Source organism: Carcharhinus amblyrhynchos, chromosome 21, assembly GCF_965287045.1.
Source record: "Carcharhinus amblyrhynchos chromosome 21, sCarAmb.v2.hapA, whole genome shotgun sequence".
Taxonomy (NCBI): Eukaryota; Metazoa; Chordata; class Chondrichthyes; order Carcharhiniformes; family Carcharhinidae; genus Carcharhinus; species Carcharhinus amblyrhynchos.
This window is the reverse complement of record NC_137344.1, coordinates 48,055,228-48,080,807: the sequence shown is the minus strand read 5'-3', so window position 1 is coordinate 48,080,807 and position 25,580 is coordinate 48,055,228. Positions and strand designations below refer to the sequence as shown.

The following is a 25,580-nucleotide window of genomic DNA, read 5'->3' as shown; positions in this document are numbered from 1 at the left end:
CTTCCATCCATGATGACCCTTGTCTACACTTATGGCACTCCATTGGAAACCAGATTGAGGGGAGACTAATTTAGGGACAATTTGTTACACCAATCAGCCTAAGAGCACGTCTTTGGGGTGTGGGAGGAAACCGGAGCACCCGGAGAAAAACCCACGCAAGCACGGGGAGAATGCGCAAACTCCCACAGACACCGGCCCAAATCCATGTATCTGCACAGCAAACAGTGATAGTCACTGAGCTGTCGTCTTGCCCGTCCAGTTTAAGCGCACACTAACGATGTGAAGCACTAGGCTACTCTCGAAACATCCAAGAGCAGCCCTCGCACGACCCACCGCGTGTATGTCCCTCGTTGGACAACAAGGCGGACCGAAGCACCTGTGGATTAAAAGAGAAAAACATCAATAACATCCACATCTTATGCAAACATTCATGGATTTTGTCAAGAGAGGGGGCCCTTACACGCTGCACTGCCCAGGAAGTACAGGCAGCGGGGCTGGAAGGGTTAAAACACACCTGTGGGAAATGTTTGTGACTCCTCCTACAAGGTGTGACAGCTCCGCCAACGTTCCAGTGACTACATTCACCAGCCTCTATCCGAGAGATTGTGCAGCAAGCTGGACCCGACGACCCGAAGCTAACTTCCGACAAGCTTCTGTCTTGTCGCTGGCAAACGGCAAAGCAAGTCCCTTCTCTCCGACTCTGAGCTCCAGCATCTCTTTTGAAGAAGTCAGCTGTGGGTGACCCATAGCTGGGAAAGGTTCCTCTCGGTTGGTGTCGGGCGCGGGATCCAGGGCTAAATGGCCTACTCCTGCTCCTATTTCTTATGTTCTTATTGGGTGATTCTTTAACTGGGCATCATTAGCTCAAATTCTGGAATACTTGGCCATTCACGCCCCACTACCAATGAGAACATAGAATTGGCCAAATCTCCCTTCACTGCAGCGGGACTGGAGAATCCCAGTGCGGGCGAGGTTGGAAAACCTCAGCCTGAAGTGTTTCATTTGCTTTAGCCAGCGTTGCTATATATTTATCGCTTTCTTCTGGTGGGATCTGGGTTTTCCACCTAGCGAAGCCAATTTACTTTTGATATTCGCTAATCGAGACTTTGTGATTGTACCAAATCTCTACATTTTCCGTTAATATCTTCAACTCAGCCCAGTGCTGGAGCCGTCAGGCTGGGCTTTCTATTTTGTGGATGAAGGTCATTGTTGGATTGTATCGGAAAATAACAATCTCAAAGCTACGGAAGAGGCTCAGAGGGTGAAAACCAGCCAACTGCGAGACTTCAAAGCTATGTTTTGCTTTGATGACAAGTTAGAACGTAACTATATTTTTCAACCAACCTGATCAGAAACGAAAACAGAAGCACAGAACAAGAAGCAGGGAGATTTATAAAGTTCAATTACATAGATTTAGCTCATTGGGTGGTGTAAAATTTATTTGGAAGCTGCAAGGATGTGTTAGTCATCCTTGGCAATACAAAGAAGGTGAGCTGTATGCACTCGTTGGTGTTCCTGAGTACTAGATAAACTTCTTTGTTTAAATTCACTACACAACTTGCAAGGAGCCAGCAGAAACCCTACAGTGCAGAAGGAGGCTATTTGGCCCAGCGAGTCTGCACTGGCCACAATCCCACCCAGGCCCCATCCCTATAATATTTACCCTGCCAATACCCCCAGTAGTAAAGGGCAATTTAGCATGGCCAATCTTTGGACTGGGGGAGGAAGGCTAAGCAGACACGGGGAGGATGTGCGAACTCCACACTAACAGTGACCCAAGGCTGGAATTGAACCCGGGTCCCTGGTGCTGCGAGACAGCAATGCTAACCACCGTGCCACCATGCCACCCCAAATAACTTGAGAAATGCTGACTGTTTAATTTTCCTGGTGTCCCTGAGAGCTGTGCGTCCAGGAAAAGAAGTTGCTTGATTGTGTACTCGAACAGACGCCAGAGTGTGGTGACGAAGGGATTTTCACAATAACTTCATTGCAGTGTTAGAACATAGAACATTCCAGCGCAGTACAGGCCCTTCGGCCCTCGATGTTGCGCCGACCAGTGGAACCAATCTAATGACCCTCTAACCTAAACTATTCCAATGTTATCCATATGCCTATCCACTGACCATTTGAACGCCCTCAAAGTTGGCGAGTCCACAACTGCTGCAGGCAGGGCCCTTACTACCCTCTGAGTAAAGAACCTACCTCTGACATCCGTCCTATAATTACCACCCCTCAATTTAAAGCTATGTCCCCTCGTGTTAATGTAAGTCTACTTGTGACACTGATAAATAAACTTTAAAACTTAGCAGAGGTAGGGGAAACTAGGAGCAAGCGATGGCTTAGATGTACTGTCACTGTCACTGAGCTAGGAATCCAGGGTTCCTGGCTGGAAACCCAGGTTCGAATCTCACCTCGGCATGCAATGAAATTTGAATTTGATAGAAATGTGGAAGTTGAATGGCAAACATGAAACCATTGTCATTTTTGGGTCACTCATGCCTTTTACCTAGTACATAAGAACATAAGAAATAGGAGCAGGAGTAGGCCACCTAGCCCTTCGAGCCTGCCCCGCCATTCAATAAGATCATGGCTGATCTGTCGCTGCTCAGTTCCACTTTCCCGCCCTCTCCCCATAACCCTTAATCCCCTCTCTTATCAAAAACCCATCAATCCGCGTCTTAAAAATATTTAGCGAGGCAGCCTCCACCACTTCAACAGGCAGAGAATTCCAGAGATTCACCACCCTTTGAGTGAAGAAGTTCCTCCTCAACTCCGTTCTAAACCGCCCCCCTTTTATCTTGAGGCTGTGCCCCCTAGTCCTCCTGTCCTTTCTGAGCGGGAAGAGTCTCTCCACCTCTATCCTATCCATCCCATTCATCATCTTATACGTCTCAATGAGATCTCCCCTCATTCTTCTAAACTCTAACGAGTACAAGCCCAGTTTATTCAGCCTCTCCTCATAGCTCAACCCCCTCAACTCTGGTATCAGCCTAGTAAACCTCCTCTGCACTCCCTCCAAGGACAAAATATCTTTGCGCAGGTGCGGCGCCCAAAACTGCACACAGTACTCCAGCTGCGGCCTCACCAATGCCCTATACAGCTGCAGCAAGACCTCCCTACTTTTATATTCAATCCCCCTCGCTATGAAGGCCAGCATCCCATTCGCCTTCCTGACCACCTGCTGCACCTGCAAGCTGGGTTTTTGCGACTCATGCACAAGGACCCCGAGGTCCCTCTGCACCGTCGCCTGCTGCAGTTTTTCGCCCCGTAAGTAATAGTCCTTCCTACCATTCTTCCTACCAAAGTGGACCACCTCACACTTGCCAACATTAAATTCCATTTGCCATTTCCTGGCCCATTCGCCCAGCCTATCTAGATCCTTCTGCAGACTCTCCACACCCTCTGCACAATTTGCCGTTCCCCCAATCTTGGTGTCATCAGCAAATTTCGACACCCTACACTCGGTTCCCTCCTCCAGATCATCTATATAAATGGTAAAAAGCTGAGGCCCCAGCACCGACCCCTGGGGCACTCCACTAGTCACCATCCACCAATCCGAATAGCACCCGTTGACCCCCACTCTCTGCCTCCTATTTGACAACCAATCCTCTATCCACGCTAACACCCTACCCCCAACTCCATGCCCTTCGACCTTCTGCAATAACCTCTTGTGAGGTACTTTGTCAAACGCCTTCTGAAAATCTAGAAAGACCACATCCACCGGCTCTCCTCTATCCACCGCCCTAGACACATCCTCATAGAACTCCTGTAAATTTGTCAGACACGGCTTCCCTTTAATGAAACCGTGCTGCGTCTGCTCTATCAAGCAATTCCCTTCAAGATGCCTCGCAATTTCCTCCTTAATGACAGATTCTAACATTTTACCTACCACAGACGTTAAACTGACTGGCCTATAATTCCCCGCCTTTTGCCTGGCACCCTTCTTAAACAACGGTGTAACATTAGCCGTTTTCCAATCATCCGGCACTTCCCCGGAATCCAGCGACGTCTGGAAAATAACCACCAAGGTATCCACTATCACCTCCGCCATTTCTTTCAGAACCCTCGGATGCATTCCATCCGGTCCTGGAGACTTGTCCACAATCAGCCCCTCCAGTCTGTCGAGCACCGCCTCTCTAGTAACAGTAATGTCATTAAGTCTGGCCTACATGTGAATCCAGGTCCACCGCAATGTTGTTGACTCTTAAACGCCCTCAAATCGACTACTCAAGGATGGACGATAAATGCTGGCCCAGCCAGCGACACCCACATGAACGAATAAATAAAAACGCCTGCAATTTCTCCTCCATCCCACCTTGGACCCTGCCTCCAACATTGTCAGGTCAACACCCTAAGAACAGCAGTTAGCACTGCTGCTTCACAGCTCCAGGGACCTGGGTTAGATCCCCGGCTCGGGTCGCTGTCTGTGTGGAGTTTGCACGTTCTCCTCGTGTCTGCTTGGGTTCCTCCCACAGTCCAAAGATAAGAACATAAGAAATAGGAGCAGGAGTAGGCCATCTAGCCCTTCGAGCCTGCCCCGCCATTCAATAAGATCATGGCTGATCTGAAGTGGATCAGTTCCACTTTCCCGCTTTCTCCCCATAACCCTTAATTCCCCTGTCTGTCAAAAACCTATCTACCCATGACTTAAATATATTCAGCGAGGTAGCCTCCACCACTTCAATGGGCAGAGAATTCCAGAGATTCACCACCCTTTGAGTGAAGAAGTTCCTCCTCAACTCCGTTCTAAACTGCACCCCCCCCTTATCTTGAGGCTGCCCTTTCTAAGCAGGAAGAATCTCTCTACCTCTACCCTATCCATCCCTTTTGTGATCTTATACGTCTCTATAAGATCCCCCCTCATCCTTCTAAACTCCAACGAGTACAGACCCAGTCTATTTAGTCTCTCTTCGTAGTCCAGCCCCCTCATCTCCGGTATCAGCCTAGTGAACCTCCTCTGCACTCCCTCCAAGGCCAATATATCCTTGCGTAAGTGCAGCAACCAAAACTGCACACAGTACTCCAGCTGTGGCCTCACCAGTGCCCTGTACAGTTGCAGCAAGACCTCCCTGCTTTTATATTCTATCCCCCTCGCTATAAAGGCCAGCATCCCATTCACCTTCTTGATCACCTGCTGCACCTGCAGACTGGGTTTTTGCGACTCGTGCACAAGGACCCCCAGGTCCCTCTGCACCGTAGCATGCTGCAGCTTTTCACCCTTTAAATAGTAATCCCTCCTACTATTATTCCTGCCAAAGTGGATAACCTCACACTTGCTAACATTGTACTCCATTTGCCAGGTCCTCGCCCACTCACTCAGCCTATCTTGATCCCTCTGCAGACTTTCCACACCCTCCGCACAATTTGCTTTTCCACTTATCTTTGTGTCATCAGCAAATGTGCGGGTTAGGTTGATTGGCCATGCTAAGACATTGCCCCTTAGTGTCCAGGGAGGCGTAGGTTACAGGGATTAGTGGGTATAATATGTAGGGATATGAGGGTAGGGCCTGGGTGGGATTGTGTTCGGTGCAGACTCGATGGGCCGAAGGGCCTCTTTCTGCTCTGTAGGGTTCTATGATGATCTATGAACAGTCTCCCTAAGAGCATTGTAGGTATATCAATTCAAGTGGTTTGAGAAGACAGCTGACCAACACTTTCTCCAACCACCTGGAGAAACAGACGATAAATGTCAGTCTGGCCAACCATATGCACATATCATAACAGACTGTCCAGGTTCTTAGGCAACGCTAGTTTGTTATTATATTAAGCTAGTTATCTAGAGGATAATCTGCGCCAGTATATTGTTAACAATATTGAAACTAACTATTGTCAACTCTTTGAAGATGTTTAATAGAAAAGTGTTGCGGGCTTTGATGTCCAGTTTTTTAATTGATCACAACTTTATCCTTCAAGTAACCAGACCAAGACACGGAGCTCTCTTAAGCAGTTGTTTAATCAAGTTACGTAGCTCAGAAACTGGCAGGTCACAGCCTGTAACTAACCAGAATGCAGAATTCAGAGATACATACGCAATTATAGTTTCAAATTTGATTACAATTAGCATCTACCAATCTCAATCACCTTACACTTGCTTCCTTATAATGTTGAATTAGTGTGAAGACTTGATACATTGTATTTACAAGCTATGTTCTGTATCTGTCTATTTCCAAATCAGGGTGGCATGTGGCTCAGGGGGGATCTTGCATTCCCATGAGGATCACTGTACCTCTCTCCCCTCCCACAGCTTAGAGGCGCACAGGCATCGCCCAGCCGCCCACTTACAAATTCAAACCCCATCAGCGCCGCACTTGTGAGCGCTGGTCGTGAATGCAACTGTCCAAATTCCTTAAACTAAACGAGTCATCAATAGCCACTGGGTGTCGGAGTTACATTCTATCCAAAGGCATTCGATACAGGACTCTCAGTTGTAGAAACTAGTCTTTAGCAAAGTTGACAGAGTCTCAGGGCTGTTCCAGCTCCCATTCGAAAAGCAGGATAGGCTGTCTGTGTATTTATATTTGTAAATTTGTGGATTAGGGTCATTGTGTCTGTCACACTGTAAAACGACAAGCTCCGATTGTCCAGAAACATTCCAATCCTGTTGTAGCTCACGCTTGGTACGTCAGATTCGACTCCATTCTCAAAGATTAAGAAAGTATCGCGTGGTGTTAGGTGCAAATCTAAACACCAGGACTGGTTATACCTACCCAGCGCAGAGGAAAGGCTAATGCCTTTTCTTTCAATATCAGAGTGTGTGATGCCCACGCAAATATGGTCACTCCTCTGATTTTTGAACAATTCAAATTCAAAATATCTACGACTGAAGTTGCCGATCCAGACAGAGTCACACAGGATTTGTGGCTGCTTATCAAATCTGTCTGGGTGATCAGGGTAATTTATTGGTGTTGAATACCACACTGCCTGATACCTGTTAGAGAAGTGAAGACAGCCGTTTGCAGAGTTTAAATTGAATCGGAGTCTTCCAGCATCTGTGAAGACAATGAAAGAAAGGAAATCCCTTTGTTACAACACGTGTTTGAAAAGACAGATTGGAGTCGCTATTCCTCTTAGGCTCCCCTCGCGAGGGGGCATGGGTTTAGGATAAGGGGCAGGAGGGGATTTGAGAAAAACTGTATCACTCAGATCAAAGAACAACACAGCACGGGAAACAGGCCCTTCGGCCCAACGAGCCCCCGCCGCCATCTTAACAATGTGTTTTTCCTCCTCCACCCTTGACCCATGTCTATGCTTATGGTACCCCCATCGGAAACCAGATTGAGGGGAGACTAATTTAGGGACAATTTGTCACACCAATCAGCCTAAGAGCACAACCTTGGGGTGTGGGAGGAAACCGGAGGACCCGGAGAAAACCCGCACAGACACGAGGAGAACGTGCAAACTCCACACAGACAGCGACCCGAGCCGGGAATCGAACCCGGGACCCTAGAGCTGTGAAGTAGCAGTGCTAACCCACTGTGCTACCGTGTCGCCCAACAATTAACACTCAGAGCATTCATAGCAAAGTGGATGAATTAGTTACACAAACAGTTGTAAACGGGAATGATATAACCGGGATTATGGATACGTGGTCGCAGGGTGACCAGGGATGGGAACTGAACTTCCAAGAGTATTCAGAATTTAGGAAGGATAGACAAAAAAGGTAAAGGCAGTGGAATTACATTGCTGGTTAAAGAGACAATTAACATCACACTGAGGAAGGATATTCACTCCAACAGTGTGGAATCTGTGTGGGTAGAGCTGAGAAAAACCGAGGGGCAAAAAGCATGAGTAGGGGTTGTCTATGGACCCCTAAGCTGGTGATTTTGGAGATGGCATTTAACAGGAAATTAGAGATGCACGTGAAAAGGGAAGATCTGTACTTGTGGGCGATGTTAATCTGCGTACGGGTTGGGCAAATCAAATTAGCCGCAACATCGTCGAGGAGGGATTCCTGGATGGTTTTCTGGACCAGTACACTGGGGAAGCACCTAGCGAGCAAGCCATCCTAGACTGGGTATTGTGTAATGAGAAAGGAATAATTGGCAATGTCGTTGTGTGAGATCCCTGTACTCTCTGGAATGCATTAAAATGAGAAGCCATCTCATTGAAACCTATAAAATTTCCCGGCCAGAGATTCTAGAATGAATAGTCTCAGGTCAAGGGTTTGACCGTTTAAGACTGGGGTGAAGAAAAGGAAGACTTGTATTTATAATGCACTTTTCTTCAAGAGTCTAACAGCCGATGAAGTCACTTTTGAAGTGCAGTCAGTGTTGTAATGTAGGAAATGTTGAGGGATCTTGGGATAATTATTCACAGATCCTTGAAGACAGCCAAACAAGTGAATAGGATATTAAGAAGGCATATGGAGACACTTGCTTTTATCAGTTGTGGCATAGACTATATGAGTGAGGAAGTAATGTTGGAGCTGTATAGAACATTGGTTAGGTCACAGCTGGAGCACTGTGTACAGTTCCAGTTATCTCACTATAGGAAAAGTGTGAGCAACTAGAGGGTGTAAAGAGGACATTCACCAGGATGTTGCCTGGGATGGAGTGTTTGAGCTATAAAGGAGAGAATAGATAGGCTTGGATTGTTTTCTTTAGATGTGGAGATGCTGGCGTAAGACTGGGGTAAACACAGTAAGAATTCTCTCAACACCAGGTTGAAGTCGAACAGGTTTATTTGGTAGCAAACGCCACTAGCTTTCGGAGCGCTGCTCCTTTGTCAGGTGAGTGGAGAGCAGCGCTTTGAAAGCTGGTGGCATTTGTTACCAAGTAAACCTGTTGGACTTGAACCTGGTGTTGTGAGCCTTCTTATTATTTTCTTTGGAGCAGTGATGGCTGAGGGTGGGGAATGTGACTGAGGCGTATAAGACTAGGAGAGGTTTGGACAGGGTGAATAGGAAGCAGCCATTCCCCTCGGTTGAGAGGTCAATCATGAGGGGGCATAGGGTGAGGGACAGGAGATTCAGAGGAGGTTTGAGAGAAAGGTTTTTCACTCAGAGGGTGGTGGGAGTCTGGAATGTGCTCTCTGGGAAGGTAGTGGAGGCTGGAAAATTTACAACCTATGAAAAAATATTTGGATGAGCACTTGAAACATCATAACATTCAAGGATATGGGACAAGGGCTGGAAAATGGGATTAGTGTGACTTTAGTGGTAGTTATTGCTGGTGCTGACCAGATTTGAGAACATGGGGATGATTTGAGTGAGCTACCAAACATGGTATCAAATTCGATCCAAATCAGAACTATTGATGTCAGCTTCTCAAGCCTTTTGGCTAAGATCAAGTGTAGTGTTAGGTTATATTTCAACTTCATTTGAAGCAATTTTTAAAAGTGGCATCTCGGCCTAAGATGCAAATGAGATCAAGCCTTGGAGGAGGAGCTATGCCTGCTCCAATCAGCTTGGATCCTGTAGGTCAAGCCCAAGACAGGAGGTGAGAGCCCTGTCTTGCCAACTTGGATTGGGAATGTCTCAACTTGTTGAACAAACAACAAAGAACAAAGAACAACCCAGCACGGGAAACAGGCCCAACGACTCTGAATTGGATTTGATTGGAATAAAAACAAAAAAAAATTAGTACTACTGATGTCAAGTTGAAATTGAGAGCACTGGGTGCACACAAAATCAAAAATGTTATCAAGATGTTCGGGTAGGGTAGTCCCGCAGGGCGGGCCTAACTGTTTGCGCTCGAGCCTGGAGTTTTGTACCTCCCACCACCAGGGAACGGTTGCTGTGTTTGCCATTCGAGGGACCATGTGTTTGGCCAGCAGGAAAATCTGGATCATTTTGGCCACTTAATTCCACAACAGCTTCTTCCAGTCGTTCCGACAGTCCACATTTCAGACTGAGTTGAACCAGGAAGTGGAAGTGTTGCTCCAAAGCACTTCCTGTGAACTATTTGCGGATTTGGCAAATCGAACAGAATGTAAACCATCATTGAACAAAACACAGCACTGGTCAGGAACACTTACACTGTAAGTAATATGTTCTAGAGACGGTCTTGGGTATGTTCTTGATTTGAGTGGCTGTACAAAGTAAACACAATAAGACAAAAATCAGTGAGATCCTACAGGTAGCTGCAGGCACACATTTCTATTTTATTTAACATCTCATTAAACACATTAAATAGATCAATAAGGAGAGATATCAATAGAATAATTTGCTCTGAGGGTTGAAGTTACTCCCTGGGTAAAGACCAGGAGGTGGTGAGGGGAAATCTCTTTGGGTCCAGAATCGGAACTGCCCAGGACTGACCCAAAATTAGGCCCATTTCCAATTATTTAGCCAAGCTTCCAGATGCTTATTGTCGCTTGACCGGCTGTTCACCTATCCCTGAAAGCCAAAACTTCAAGTTGCTCGTCTCTCAGTGATGGGCAGGGGCAGACTTAGTAAAAACCGTAGAACCCTACAATGCAGAAAGAGGCCCTTCGGCCCATTGAGTCTGCACTGACCACAATCCCACCCTGACCCTACCCATTTAACCACTAATCCCTCTAACCTACACATCCCAGGACACTAAGGGGCAATTTTAGCACAGCCAATCCACCTAACTCTCACATCTTTGGACTGTGGGAGGAAACCAGAGCACCCGGAGAGTACCCAGACAGACACAAGGAGAATGTGCAAACTCCACACAGATAGTGACCCAAACTGGGATTCGAACCCAGGTCCCTCGAGCTGTGAAGCAGCAGTGCTAACCCACTGTGCTACCGTGCCGTAGTAATTCAGCCTTGCCCAGTTTCCCATCACCAGAAGCCTTTTATTGGAAGCCAAAGGAAGCGCTGTGTCTGTGCCTTACAGCTGGTAAGACTGTACCCCGGGGCCTCCCAACAACGGTCTGGGTTAGAGCAACAGGTTCTAACACCCCCCCATTGATCCCATCCCATTGGGCAAGCCTCCACTCACTCGATAAGGGGATTTGTACACCATGAAGCCCATGGGGAGATCTATCAATGAACCTTTCTTTGAGGTTCTATCCTAGACTTTAACCTTGTAAGAGACTGGCCCTGCTTGCTCCATAATGATCCCAGGGATCCGTTTGGGATCACGTCCGAAGAGCCAGGCCACCCGTTTTAAATGTTCTTTCTGCCCTTGCAGAATTGAAATTTCTCTTCTAACTTTAGTGGCATTTTCTTTTAGTGCTGCGCCAGGATTTGTCTACAGTGAGAAGCCAAAGCAGAGAAAAGCGAAGGTGTTGAAGATAATCCCATCAATGTTACTGTACATCAAGTCTTTTGCTGAGATGCACAAACTCTGTGTAGAGAATCAGCCCAGGCAGCATGGTGGTTAGCACTGCTGCCTCACTCTGCCAGGGACCCGGGTTCAATTCCAGCCTTGGGTCACTGTCTACGTGGGGTTTGCACTTTCTCCCCGTGTCTGTGTGGACTCCCACAGTCCAAAGGTGTGCGAGTCGGGCTGATTGACCATGCTAAATTGAACTTGGTGTCAGGGGGATTAGCAAGTGTGAGGTTATGGGAATAGGGCCTGGATGGGACTGTTGTCGGTACAGGCCCGATGGGCCAAATGGCCTCCTTCTGCACTGTGGGGATTCTACAATAACACAGGCCAGACCACAGCTATCTTTTACAAACCAGGTCCTATCCATGGAATTGTCACTTCCTGTCATAACATCCCTCCCCCCCCCACTTCAGTCCACTTCCCCCTCAGTGTCCCCACGGTGAGAAGTTCCTTCCTGTTGTTTAGCGATTGGTCTGAGGTCTGTTGAAGGTGGGGCTGGGTCAGAGAGTGCAAACCGACAGGGGGACCCGTGTTTCCGGAGGGAGTGTCGCAGGGTCAGCGACGCGGGTTCCTCCTCAACCTCCATTTCAGTCTGGACGTCCACTTCCTCAGCTCCCATCTCCGAGTCTGTGCCTTCAAACTTCAGACTGTGCCTTCAGACAGGGAAGCACGGTAGCACAGTGGGTTAGCACTGCTGCTTCACAGCTCCAGGGTCCTGGGTTCGATTCCCGGCTCGGGTCACTGTCTGTGTGGAGTTTGCACATTCTCCTCATGTCTGCGTGGGTTTCCTCTGGGTACTCTGGTTTCCTTCCAAAGATGTGCGGGTTAGGTTGATTGGCCATGCTAAGAAATTGCCCCTTAGTGTCCAGGGATGTGTCGGTTAGAGGGGATTAGTGGGTATAGTATGTAGGGATATGGGGGTCGGGCCTGGGTGGGATTGTGTTCAGTGCAGACTCGATGGGCTGAAGGGCCTCTTTCTGCACTGTAGGGTTCTATGAGTCTATCCAGAGGGACAATGTGGAGCCAGCTTCGAGCTGAGGACTGATACTGAAAGTGGCCATCTCCATGGCCACTTGTGAGACCTGCTCAGGTGTGGAATCCCTGCCCCTGAGATAGTCCAGGTGTTCCTTTACAGCGATCCACCTGCACCTCTCTGGAATATGTTTTCTCTTGCATTGTCATGGCCTTTCTTTGGCTATCTGGTGGTGATATTAGGGCTCCAATATCGTGAGGGCCCTTTAACATTTGGTTTAAACAAGCTCTCTCATTGAGGACTGATTACAGGAGGTGCCTCCCCTGCCCCTCGCTGGAGGATATTGTTGCCTGCCCCCCGCTCCCCCATAGCTCAGGGACCCCTTCTACAGCGATCTCCAGCAATAAAACTATTCCAATGGCTTCTTTAAAGTCCAAATTGGGCTCTGCCAACCGCCTCTTCTGAGTTATTCAGGCCACATACCAATCACAGTCACTTCATTGCAGTGTTAATGTAAGCTTACTGTGACACTAATAAATAAACCTTACTTGAAGCTTTATAAATTTTAGGAACCTGATTGAGTTATTTGTTACAATAAATAGTACACAAATCAAAAGCTGCCAAGTTGATCTGACATTTGTGCTGTTAATATGACTATATAATGTTCTATTGGGGAAATCGGTCAGTATTGGTGTATTGGTGAATTACCTTCTCATCCTGGTCGCCTTCTTGCCCTACCAGGATTCATATTTTTCTTTAGTTTCCAAAATCTCTATTAAGTTGTCATTAAACTGCGATCACCCAGTCTCCCATCCTGTCTCCCTTGTTAACTGATACAGTCCGGTTCTCCCTCAAAACTGCATCGTCACCTCTCTCCTCCCTTGACCACTCCATTCTTGCCAACTACTGCTCCATCTCCAATTTCCCTTTCGTCCCTCAGGTGTACAAACATTGTCCTTTTCCCAAATCCCAGAACTCCGCGCTTGGATCCCTCGTATCAGCGCCTGTTTCACCGTGCTGACGCAGCTCTTAACAAAGTAACACAGGGCATCCTATGTGATTGTGACAAAGGTAAACTTTCCCTTCTCGTACTTCTCAACCTGTCTGAAAGTTTTTGACTTGCCTGATTACACAATCACCCTCCAACACCTCTTGCCCTGTTGTCCAGTTGGCTTACCTGGCTCCATTCATGTCTTCCAATCATGTGCCTTCTTTAAATGGCTTCAGTCATTGCTGAGAACATTGCCATTTCTTCCTTCCGTCTCTTTGCCTTGATACCTTTCTCTCATTTAAGACACTCTGCAAAATCTACCTTTCGTTCAAGATTTGGTATCTGACCTAATATCTGTTGATGATGTCTCAGAACCATATTTTCAGCCTCTCCGGGGCAGCTGCTGTCTGCAGCAGAGGGACACTGTTCATACCCAGAGCTTGCCTTAATGTGTTAGCAATACTGGGAGCAGCAGGGCCAATTTTAACCCAGTCTCACACTGAAGACAGCATGTGTGAGGTTGGCAAGGAGGATCTGTCTTGTGCCTCTGGTTTAATGAAGCCAGCAAGTAAAAGCCCCGTTTCAATAGAGTTTCAGTGAAGAACCTGTTGATTTGGAACATATAACAACTGACAAGTCACATCTGGACTTAGTGTAGAATCAAAAATACTTACAAAATATGAACTCTTCACTATTCTTCACCTTTGGATGTTCTACACAAAGCAAACATAGTGAGGAGAAATCATTGAAGGCTAATTTCCACAGTGATCTTCAGCAAGTTACATTGTTCCATTTACTTCATTTATCATTTCAATACTGAGAACATAAGAAATAGGAGCAGGAGTAGGCCATCTAGCCCTTCGAGCCTGCCCCGCCATTCAATAAGATCATGGCTGATCTGTCGTGGCTCAGTTCCACTTTCCCGCCCTCTCTCCATAACCCTTAATCCCCTCTCTTATCAAGAACCCATCAACCCGCTTCTTAAAAATATTTAGCAAGGCAGCCTCCACCACTTCAACGGGCAGAGAATTCCAGAGATTCACCACCCTTTGAGTGAAGAAGTTCCTCCTCAACTCTGTTCTAAACTGCCACCCCCCCACTTATCTTGAGGCTGTGACCTCTAGTCCATAATACACAATAGGTTCTATTACCTATAATATACATATTATATGTACATAATAGGGAGAGAAACCTATCGACCTATTGCTCCCAAGGGAAAACACACCCATTTTAGCTGGCTGCCTAGGACGTGTGAAAATTTTCCGTATCCAGTCTCGGGTCAGATGTTGATCAGGACTGTTTGGGACGCAGGTTTTGGTCTCTGCATCTAGGCTTCAATGGCATAATGAAGTTCCAGATTTAGCCGCAGTTCTTCGACCTGCAGCCCGGGGACTGTACGCCACCCTAACATTTCATATGTGGTTCCCAAACCTTTTCAGATGGATTTAAGTTTCATGACTTAAATTCGTTTAGATTTTTTCTCAAATTAAGAGTGGTGATTTTATTGAGGCAATGAAAAGTTAATTCCTGTGCTGTCGGGGTTCTATAAATTGCACCTATCTCTTTAAAAGGTGACATAGTAATGAGCATTGCTGCCTCGCAGCGCCAGGGACCAAGGTTCAATTCCAGCCTCAGGTCATCAAAAGTCTGCACAGGAGCCTGTACATTCTCCCCGTGTCTGCGTGGGTTTCCTCCGTGTGCTCCAGTCTCCTCCCACAGTCCAATGATGTGCAGGTAAGGTTGATTGGCCACGCTAAACTGACACGAGTGTCAGAGGGAATAGCAGGGTAAATGTGTGAGGTTATGGGGATAGAGCCTGGGTGGGATTGTGGTGGGTACAGACTTGATAGGCCAAATGGCCTCTTTCTGTACGGTATTCTATGATTATTCAGCCTCACAATGCCAGGGATTCGAGTACAAGTCTGGCCTTGGGTCTGTGGCCAATCCACCTAATCTTTGGGCAGTGGGAGGAAACTGGAGCACCCGGAGGAAACCCAAGCAGACACGGGGAGAATGCACAAACTCCACGCAGATGGTGACCGAAACTGGGAATCAAAACCAGGGTCCCTGGTGCTGTGAGGCAGCGGTGCTAACCATTGTGCAAAGTCCCACCTACTCTTTAGATAATAGTCACTTGCCTTATCCATATTGCTGAAACAGTAATAGGTTAAAACAGTGTATGAAATCACTAACCGCTGTTCCGTTTTTTGAGGATTTGCTTGGAGAACAGCTGCGTTCGCTGTTCGACCCATGTGGCAAGTTCTGTGACAGCTACGTTGATCTGAGCCATTGTGGACTTGACATCTGTCTTCTGTTGTGGGAAATCCAGAGGTTGCACGCTTGCTTTTAAACAACTGGATTCCTATCAGGGATAAACATAAGAACATAAGAAATAGGAGCAGGAGTAGGCCATCTAGCCCTTCGAGCCTGCCCCGCCATTCAATAAGATCATGGCTGATCTGAAGTGGATCAGTTCCACTTTCCCGCTTTCTCCCCATAACCCTTAATCCCCCTGTCTATCAGAAACCTATCTACCTGTGACTTAAATATATTTAGCGAGGTAGCCTCCACCACTTCAACGGGCAGAGAATTCCAGAGATTCACCATCCTCTGTGGTGAACAAAGCACAATGGACAACACGACAGCTCGGTGACTATCACTGTTTGCTGTGCCGTTAGAGGGAACCGGGTCGGATCTCCGATTTGGGTCGGTGTCTGTGGGAGTTTGCACATTCTCCCCGTGTCTGCGTGGGTTTTCTCCGGGTGCTCCGGTTTCCTCCCACACCCCAAAAACGTGCTCTTAGGCTGATTGGTGTTAACAAATTGTCCCTAAATTAGACCTCCCTTAATCTGGCGCACATATAATTCTCTAAATTTACACCCCTTTATTGTGGAGTCCAAGAGGCGTAGACAAAAGTCATAGATAGAAGAAGGATTGGAATGAGGCACCTACGGAGTGTTAAAATGGGCGGCGTGGGCTTGTCGGGCCGAAGGGCCTGTTTCCTGTGCTGTGTTGTTCTTTGTTCTTTGTAAATCACACCATCAGCTTAAATTCAATTTCAGGACTAACACTGACTGCACTGCCCTTTCTCCCTATTTCTTCCTGGAGTTTGAGTAACACTGCCCCATCCTCAATAGCCCCAAGAACACTGACCTATCCATCTAGTGTGGGACTGGTCTTACTTTTCAGGCTGGACAGGTGGAGGTGCCAGGAACCCTTACCCCAGAATAAACCGTTCGATGTGATCAGGGTACATGGGAAACAAAATACGAAACATCTCTATTAAACATTCTCGTGACAGCTTCTCAAATCTATAGAGTTGCAGAGATTTAACAAGACAGAAACAAGTGTTTCGAGTTAAGTGCTGTGCGCTGATACTTACGCTCCACCCAGTCATTTCACTCTCACGAGAACAGTTGAGCTCATTGAGTGGAATTATCAGTAAACACTTGAGGGACTGACTCATTCACATCAAATATAAATACAGGAATGACTAGCCGACTCAGTCCAGCAAGAATCTGTTCACACAGCTGCAAAGGGAGCGGGTTAGCTTTGTTTGACTGACAGCTTTAATACCTTGCGATAACTGGATCTTTATCTTTAAAGTGGTCTTGCCATGCCTCTGTGTTTGTTTGGAGAAGATTAAGAGGTGTGAAATAGACTAAAAGGTGTTTACAATGGGATTTCCCTACTTATTACTCATTGACAGGTTTCTGGAGAAGGGACAATTCTGAATGGCTATTTTCTTTCTATTACATGAGAACTTATAGCAAACTGTGTAGACTCTGGTTTATTGGTTATGCACCGAGTGCAAATTAGGTGAGTGAAATGGTAAATAATCGCACAAGTTTAAAAGTCATATGAGCTGCAAGCTGTATTTCAGTCACACAGGGAAAGCCATGCAAAAACCACAAGTCTTGATTCAACCCAGATGAGAGTCAAGGACCATTGAATTAAATGATGTGCAGCTGTAGCTCATGTTTGCTCATAAGAACAAGCAACAATGGAAAGGGAGGTTGATATCCCTTTGGTCAGAGAAAGACCTAGGATTGCTTGATGATATAACATGCACAACTTTTCATTGGAAGTTATATCATTGTGCATGCATGATGTAACCTTAATCAATAATTGTGAGTGGATAGAGATAACTCCTATGCTTTTATTGGTATATGCCAATTACTTGTAATCAAATTTGAAACTATAATTGTTTGTATATTTCTGAATTCTGCGCTCTGGTCTTCAAGATTTAGTCAGGGTCTTTTAGCTACAGTAATAAATCATCTTAAATCACTCTATGACTTTGTCTGGCTACTTAAGGGAAATGATAGTTTGAACTACAGTAGGAGAAACATCATGACAGCCCCATAACAGATTGGCGATGGGTTGGGATTTATTCAGGCCAGGAAAAACTGTGACAGAATTACAGTGCGCGAGTATTTGCCAACTGATTTAAAGAGTGAAATCCCAGCCCAAAGTAAAGTGGACCAGACAAGGTGAGTGAGAAGCTGAAGGGAGATGCCTCCGATTTTTGTAAACGGAAATGGGTCAATAAGACGATGGGGCCATGGTGCAAACCAACAAGGCGAGAGCTCAAAAGACAGACCTTGAATTTATTACTGAAAGGGAAGTAAAAATACCGGAAGCTTTTTTAAAAAATATCTGAGAAAGGCAAGCTCTCTCTTAAATCAAGATTCCTAATGTGGTGCAGGTCACTGCAGCTGTATAGTCAGCAAAAGTTAAAATGTAATCAAAGGATGTCTTTTGAAACATAAGATTGGGTTCTAGGTTTGGCTTACAGCCATGGACGTAAGGCGAAACTTTGTGTTTTGGTTAAAATAGTTTAACCCTCTTGCTGACTGAAGAACTCCCAAAGAATTGAACTTCTGATAGAGCCAAACTGAGAGTGGGCGAGAAGGAGAGACAGACAAAGTTTTAGATACAACTATTCACTTGAGAGTGAACATCAAATGTAAAGAATGCTTAAACCAGGAAGGTGGACATGCTGAAGATGCTGTGCGGTCTGTGTTAACATAGAACATAGAACACTACAGCACAACCAGGCCCTTCGGCCCACAAGTTGCGCCGATCACATCCATACCTACCAGGCCATAGAACGATCTGTAACTCCCAATCCCATTAAATCCCACGTACTCATCCAGAAGTCTTTTAAAAGACCCCAGCGAGTTCGCCTCCACCACCACCGACGGCAGCCGATTCCACTCACTCACCACCCTCTGAGTGAAAAACTTACCCCTAAGAAAATTGTTGAATAAGAGTATAACATTGTAGGATGGTTAGAGGAGATGTGAAGGGACAGCCTTGCAAAAGCAAATGGAAAATCCAAGAAACCACAGCCTGTACCTGAATATATAGATGGCAACTGGAGTTAAAAATTAGTTTAGATTGAAAGTAACTGAGTGCATTGTACTTTTATTATCTGTAATTTCACTATTTAAGATAGAATGCTAATACATACATTCTTGATTTTTATGTAGTAAGCTTGTATCTTTATTCTTTAAATAAATATGAGCATCCAGATTCTAAAGAAAACAATGCTGATCTCTATCAGGATCATAGCAAGGCTCTTCCAAAATCAAGATGGAATCCTTGATCCTACAAAATTTCCCAATCCCACTTTTCCTTGATGAATATCTGGCCCTCAATGAGATAGCTGTTTGATGGAAATAACTTATGGAAAATTAACAAATGGAAAAGCAAAGGCTGATCGCCGGAAATCTCTGATCTCGCCGGTGACTGGGAGTGAAAGGAGTTTTGGTTGGAATACAAAATTCTCCATTCTTGCTGGCAGCGGGGGGGGTGGGGTGAACAAGATCAGAGAATCCCGCCCGGCAAACATGAAACAGATTCCCAACCTTCAGCCCTCAGTGGAAGAACATGATGTCCTGAACAAATGGACATTTTTCTCTGGACATCTGGACATGTCTGGACATCCTTCTCTTAGCATCTCTGGACATGTCTGGACATCCTTCTCTTAGCATCTCTGGACATGTCTGGACATCCTTCTCTTAGCATCTCTGGACATGTCTGGACATCCTTCTCTTAGCATCTCTGGACATGTCTGGACATCCTTCTCTTAGCATCTCTGGACATGTCTGGACATCCTTCTCTTAGCATCTCTGGACATGTCTGGACATCCTTCTCTTAGCATCTCTGGACATGTCTGGACATCCTTCTCTTAGCATCTCTGGACATGTCTGGACATCCTTCTCTTAGCATCTCTGGACATGTCTGGACATCCTTCTCTTAGCATCTCTGGACAACTGGACATCCTTCTCTTAGCATCTCTGGACAACTGGACATCCTTCTCTTAGCATCTCTGGACAACTGGACATCCCGCTCTTGGCACCCCTGGACAACTGGACATCTCCCTCGGGACACCAGCCCCAGCAACAAATGTGAAATGATGTCCTTACCTGCAGAAAGATGAGTTGGTGATCGATCTTCAGCAGGGAGCTCAGCTGATTCTCATTCCTGCTGAGTTCAGCACCCCTCTGTTGGAGTTGGCTCCTGATGCTGTCGACCTGGCGCAGTGCCACCTGCTCGTCATCATTAACCAGCCCAATCGCTTCCCTGTGGACTGCTTCCACGGCTTGGATCATGGCAGCGAGTTTCTTGGTGATTTCAGTTCTCACCCCCTCTGCGGAATTCTATTAACAACAGAGGAAAATTGGCAACATTCCCGAATGAGGACAGGCCGCATTGATTAGATTCACGCTGCCTTAACTATTAAAGATCATCTGACTGAGAGGTTCAGCAACAACTTGTGATTATGAGGTATCATTAACATAGCCAAACATGACAAATCACTCCACGGTGGATTAACAAATAAAATTTCACACCAAACACAGGAGAAAGAGAGATAAAAAGGAGTTTAGGGAGCAAATCCAGTTGTGGGACTCAGCAGCTCAAGACACAGCCAACACTGATAGAGTGATGGAAATTGGCGATGTGCAAAATAATTTGGAAGATTTGATAGATTCCATAGAATTGCAGAATACCTACTGAGCAGAAAGAGGCCATTCAGCCCATTGAGTCTGCACTGACTCTCCGACAGAACATTTCATCCAGGTCTTACCCCCCTCCCCACCCTAACCCCACAACCCTATCCCTATAACCCTGTGCATTTAGCATGGCCAATCCACCTAACCGGCGCATCTTTGGACTGTGGGAGGAAACCAGAGCACCCGGAGGAAACCCACGCAGACACGAGGAGAACGTGCAAACTCCACACAGACAGCAACCCAAGCCAGGAATCGAACCCAGGTCCCTGGAGCTGTGAAGCAGCGGTGCTAACCACTGTGCTACCGTGCTGCTCTGCAGATTACTGATTAGAATGTGAGTCTTTACACCTAACCTGCTGTTCAAGTCTTAAAAGGTGCCGACAATGTGAGTGGAAGGAGCATTGAGCACAGGTTAAAGAGATGTGTATTGTCTCCAGACAGGACAGTAAGTGAGGTTTTACAAACCCAGGCAAGTCACGGGGGTTACAGATAGTGCGACATGAACCCAAGATCGGCATTTAGGATGGTGTCAGGAAACATTTCTTCACACAAAGTGGGAATCGGGAACTCCACGTTCCAAAACATTTTGAGATGAAGTAAAAGTTCAGATGCATAGATTTTTGTTAGCCAATGCTCTTAAAGAATGTGGAACCAAAGCAGATGAAACCATCTAACTGAGTAGCAGAACAGCCTCAAGGGACTGAATGGCCTTGTCCTACTCCTATGGTCTATCTGGAGAAAATCTCATTGTTTTAGAAGAACCTAAGAACTAGGAGCTGAAACAGGCCATCCAGCCCCTCGAGCCTGCTCTTCCATTCAAGGGCTGTTCTCATCTCAGCCTCATCTCCATCTCCCTGCCCACTCCCCATCACGCTTCATCCCGTTACTAATTAAAAGCCCATCTATCCATCTCCTTAAATTTGTTTAGTGTTCCAGTGTCCACTGCACTCTGGGGTAGGGTATCCATCAGATGCGTGGCCCTGTGAGTGCAGAAATTCCCCCCTCATTTGTGTTTTTATGAAGTCCAGAATTACCAATGTGCTTACCTTAATTGAGTCAGCTTTTAGCTGAAGATTATTGGTCTCTGCTAATGCGTTTTGTAGCTGTTGTCTGTGACGAGATAACTCCTGGAGAATCAGTTTCTAGAAGGGGAAAAAAAAACCCCACATGCGATTAATAACCTACCGTGAGGTTGCCTGAATTACACCCAAATGTTTCAAATCCCCCACCTCCATACAATCCTCAAACTCTACTACACTCCAGGATCTTTCAGTTCTCCAATTCTGGCCTCTTGCGGATCTTGGATTGTTATTGCCCCACCTTTGCCATCAGCTTCCTGAGCCCCAGGATCTGGAATTCCCTTCCCAAGCCATCTTTTTAAAGTCTCTCCTTAATCCTAACATTTTGACACAGGTCCTAATTCCTCCTTTTCATTTGTGTCAACCCTGAGTCAGCCCCCTCGATCCAGTGTCGGGAAGATTGTGAGTTCTTGTTCCACTCCAGATAGAACATTCCAGTGCAGTACAGGCCCTTCGGCCCTCGATGTTGTGCCGACCAGTGGAACCAATCTAATGACCCTCTAACCTAAACTATTCCAATGTTATCCATATGCCTATCCACTGACCATTTGAACGCCCTTAAAGTTGGCGAGTCCACAACTGCTGCAGGCAGGGCATTCCACACCCTTACTACCCTCTGAATAAAGAACCTACCTCTGACATCCGTCCTATAATTACCACCCCTCAATTTAAAGCTATGTCCCCTCATGTTAGCCATCACCATCCGAGGGAAAAGGCTCTCACTGTCCACCCTATCTAATCATCTTGTATGCCTCAATGAGGTCACCTCTTAACCTTCTTCTGTCTAACAAAAACCACTTTGATACTTTGACACAAAAGCCTCAGCTGACACTCTAGTCTGAAACTGCACTGTTAAAGGTGCGATCTTTCAAGCAACATAAGAACATAAGAAATAGGAGCAGGAGTAGGCCATCTAGCCCTTTGAGCCTGCCCCGCCATTCAATAAGATCATGGCTGATCTGAAGTGGATCAGTTCCACTTTCCCACTTTCTCCCCATAACCCTTAATTCCCTTGTCTATCAGAAACCTATCTACCCGTGACTTAAATATATTTAGCGAGGCAGCCTCCACCACTTCAACGGGCAGAGAATTCCAGAGAGTCACCACCCTTTGAGTGAAGAGGTTCCTCCTCAACTCCGATCGAAACTGTCCCCCGCCTTATCTTGAGGCTGTGCCCTCTAGTCCTGCTATCCTTTCTAAGTGGGAAGAATCTCTCTACCTCTACCCTATCCATCCCCTTCATTATCTTATACATCTCTATAAGATCCCCCCCTCATCCTTCTAAACTCCAACGAGTGCAGACCCAGTCTATTTAATCTCTCTTCATAGTCCAACCCCCTCATCTCTGATACAACCCCTTTGGCATATATATAAGATCCTTTGGCACTGGAGAACAGTGTCTCGGCCAATATTTATCCCTCAGTCAACCTCACAAAAACAAATTACCTAATCATTATCACATCGCTGTTTGTGTGAGGTGACTGTGTTTCTTAGATCGCGATAGTGACCAAACTTTAAAAGTATCTCAAAGAGCTTTGGGATGTGTGGTGGAAACTTAGAAATTACGCTTGCTGACCTACACCTCGCAGGCAGCGCTGAGGATGACTGGGATGCTATCCATTCATCTGCGCTGAAGATGCTCAGGCCCTCTACCCGATGAGAATGATGAGGAGATACAGGTTCTACTTGTTGAAAAGCAAGAATTAGTTTCGATAATGTCAAATTTATTGGGTAATGTGCTTTCAGAGCAAAGATCATAGAATCATAGAACCCTACAGTGCAGAAAGAGGCCATTCGGCCCATCAAGTCTGCACTGACCACAATCCCTCCCAGGCCCTACCCCCAAACCCCTACATATTATACCCACTAATCCCTCTAACCTAAGCATCCCTGGACACTAAGGGGCAATTTCTTAGCATGGCCAATCAACCTAACCCGCACATCTTTGGACTGTGGGAGGAAACCGGAGCACCCGGAGGAAACCCACGCAGACACGAGGAGAATGTGCAAACTCCACACAGACGGTGACCCGAGCCAGGAATCGAACCCAGGACCCTGGAGCTGTGAAGCAGCAGTGCTAACCCACTGTGCTGTAAAAAAAAACTGTAAAAAGGTATTAAATACTCAGTAAACGTTCCCTCGGATAAGACAAGTACCCTGTTTACTGGTTTCTGGGTATGTACTATTCACTGTCCACACACAACTATTCAAGAACATTACTGTGGAACGATCTGGATTTTAACTCTCAATATTGATAGCTTCCACCCTGAAACTGGGTCTCTGTCTCAGGGCTACAAACAACAAAAATCAGCCGGGGAAACAGGCCCATGCACCGCCATCTCAACACCACCAGTCCCCCCTCTCCACCCACGACCCCTGTCTATGTTTTATGGTAAAAAGTCTGACAACACCAGGTTTTAGTCCAACTTATTTATTTGAGAATAGACTCACAAGCTTTCGGGGTTAGTCCCTTTGTCAGGTGAATGGAGAGTTCTGGCCTCAGACAGAGCACATAAAGCACAGACAGTTTAGAGATTACTGATTAGAATGATAGACAGAGCATATAAAGCACAGACAGTTTATCATTCTAATCAGTAATCTCTAAACTATCTGTGCTTTATATGCTCTGAGCACAGACAGTTCATCATTCTAATCAGTGATCTCTAAACTGTCTGTGCTTTATATGCTCTGTCTGAGGCCAGAACTCTCCATTCACCTGACGAAGGGACTAACCCCGAAAGCTTGTGAGTCTATTCTCAAATAAATCGGTTGGACTAAAACCTGGTGTTGTCAGACTTTTTACTGTGTTTACCCCAGTCCAACGCCGGCATACCCACATCATGTTTTATGGCCTAGATTCCCTTACCTGTCGTTTGTCCACTTCCTCTGGCACAGTTACAGTTTCGTGAATAAGATGTTGCTCTCCGACACACAGCTCACAAATACACCTTCTGTCCGTCCTACAGAACCGATCCAGAGGTTTCCCGTGCGCCGCACACTGTTGCTGGACTTTCAGCTGGCTGACTGGCTCGACCAGGGTGTGGTCCCCGAAAGCTGGGCTCTTCTCGTGGGCTGCCAGGTGGCCCTGGCAGAGGGTGACCAGGCAATCCAAGCAAGACTTCCTGCCTTTCAGCTTGGTGCGGGCGCAGAGATCGCAGGCCACGTCCTCCGGGCCGGCCTCAGCCCCAGCTGAGAGCTTGCCGCTGGACCTGAGCTCCTCCAGGATTTCACACAGGATGAGGTTCTTGTGCAGGCTGGGCCTGGGGCTGAAGGTTTGGAGGCAGTGCGGACAGCTGGATCTGTCTGGGCTGGAGTTCAGCTCCCAGTAACACTGCGCACACTGCAGGCAGAAGCTGTGGCCACACGGGAGAGTGGCTGGATTGCTGAAGATGTCTCGGCAGATGGCACAGACAAACTTATCCTGAGAGCCCAGCGGCGAAGCCATGGCGATGGGGACCCAACGCAGTAAGAAGTCAGGTTAAAGTCCAACAGGAAACCAAGGCAGGATTCTCGCCTGGGAAATCAGCAAGTCTGCTCTTGCACAGCAAGGAGAACAAGTTCTTATCGAGACAATTTGTCGATTCATAGACACAGCCACACTATGTGAACCCCTCCCTTGTTTACTGTTGGTTTGGTTCCTGTTTTCCCTGCTTCCCGTGGAGATCGGATTCCCTCCTCCTCCCCAATTCATTGACAGCTGATAACCCCAGGACAAAATTTACAGCCAAATCTTCCAACAGCCAGCTCTCTCTCCCTCTCCCTCTCTCTCTCCACTCCACACTGCCCTGCGTTCTCCAAAATAGTTCCAGGAACCTCCCAGGCAAAGTTTCGCTTTCATTCCCAACACTTCCTCCTTTTCCTAATAAGGGGGAAGGGGGTGGGGATGGGAAGCACACAGGGTGAGATTTTACAAGCCCAGGCAATTTACTGGGGCTACGTGTCAACGCTGGAAATTGAAAACAAAATGAATAAAGGAACGGTAGCACAGTGGTTATTAGCTGTGAACAGCAGGTAAAGATGCTGTTAACACATATACCTGTACACCATAGAAAAATAGCTTAAAGTCAGGTAAGATGGATATAGTCAGACACATGGCCAAACCACATTATGGGAACAATAATTGGTTTTAATCACAAACACAGAGTATAAAATTCGCTGATGCTAGCAGAACTGTGGTCAAGGACAGTGAAGAAACCACCTATTGGGTAGGGATAACACCAGATGGGCAGTGGGAGGAACGTTTGGGGGCCCAGATTAGGAGACAAATGGTAAG

At 46.5% G+C, this 25,580-nt stretch overlaps 1 protein-coding gene across 1 annotated transcript; it reads right to left on the bottom strand.

Annotated features, from left to right (window-relative positions):
- Positions 1-591: 591 nt before the first annotated feature.
- LOC145356600 (E3 ubiquitin-protein ligase TRIM47-like) lies at positions 592-25,010 on the bottom strand. The gene is made up of 8 exons (XM_080209408.1): positions 24,174-25,010; positions 21,275-21,370; positions 19,641-19,874; positions 15,400-15,568; positions 13,881-13,919; positions 9,976-10,029; positions 6,708-6,989; positions 592-716 (listed from the first exon to the last, which is right to left on the bottom strand). Exons 1-8 carry the CDS (start codon positions 24,750-24,752, stop codon positions 592-594), a joined length of 1,578 nt encoding a protein of 525 aa, XP_080065534.1. The 5' UTR covers positions 24,753-25,010.
- Positions 25,011-25,580: the final 570 nt, after the last annotated feature.

Excerpts from the sequence above, each read along its gene's own strand:
- LOC145356600 (XM_080209408.1), bottom strand. The coding sequence starts at position 24,752 with ATGGCTTCGCCGCTGGGCTCTCAGGATAAGTTTGTCTGTGCCATCTGC. Across the intron at positions 15,569-19,640 it reads ACCAACTCATCTTTCTGCAG|GAATCCAGTTGTTTAAAAGC; the intron begins GTAAGGACATCA and ends TATCCCTGATAG. Across the intron at positions 10,030-13,880 it reads TAGTGAAGAGTTCATATTTT|CCACTCAAATCAAGAACATA; the intron begins GTAAGTATTTTT and ends TACTTTGTACAG.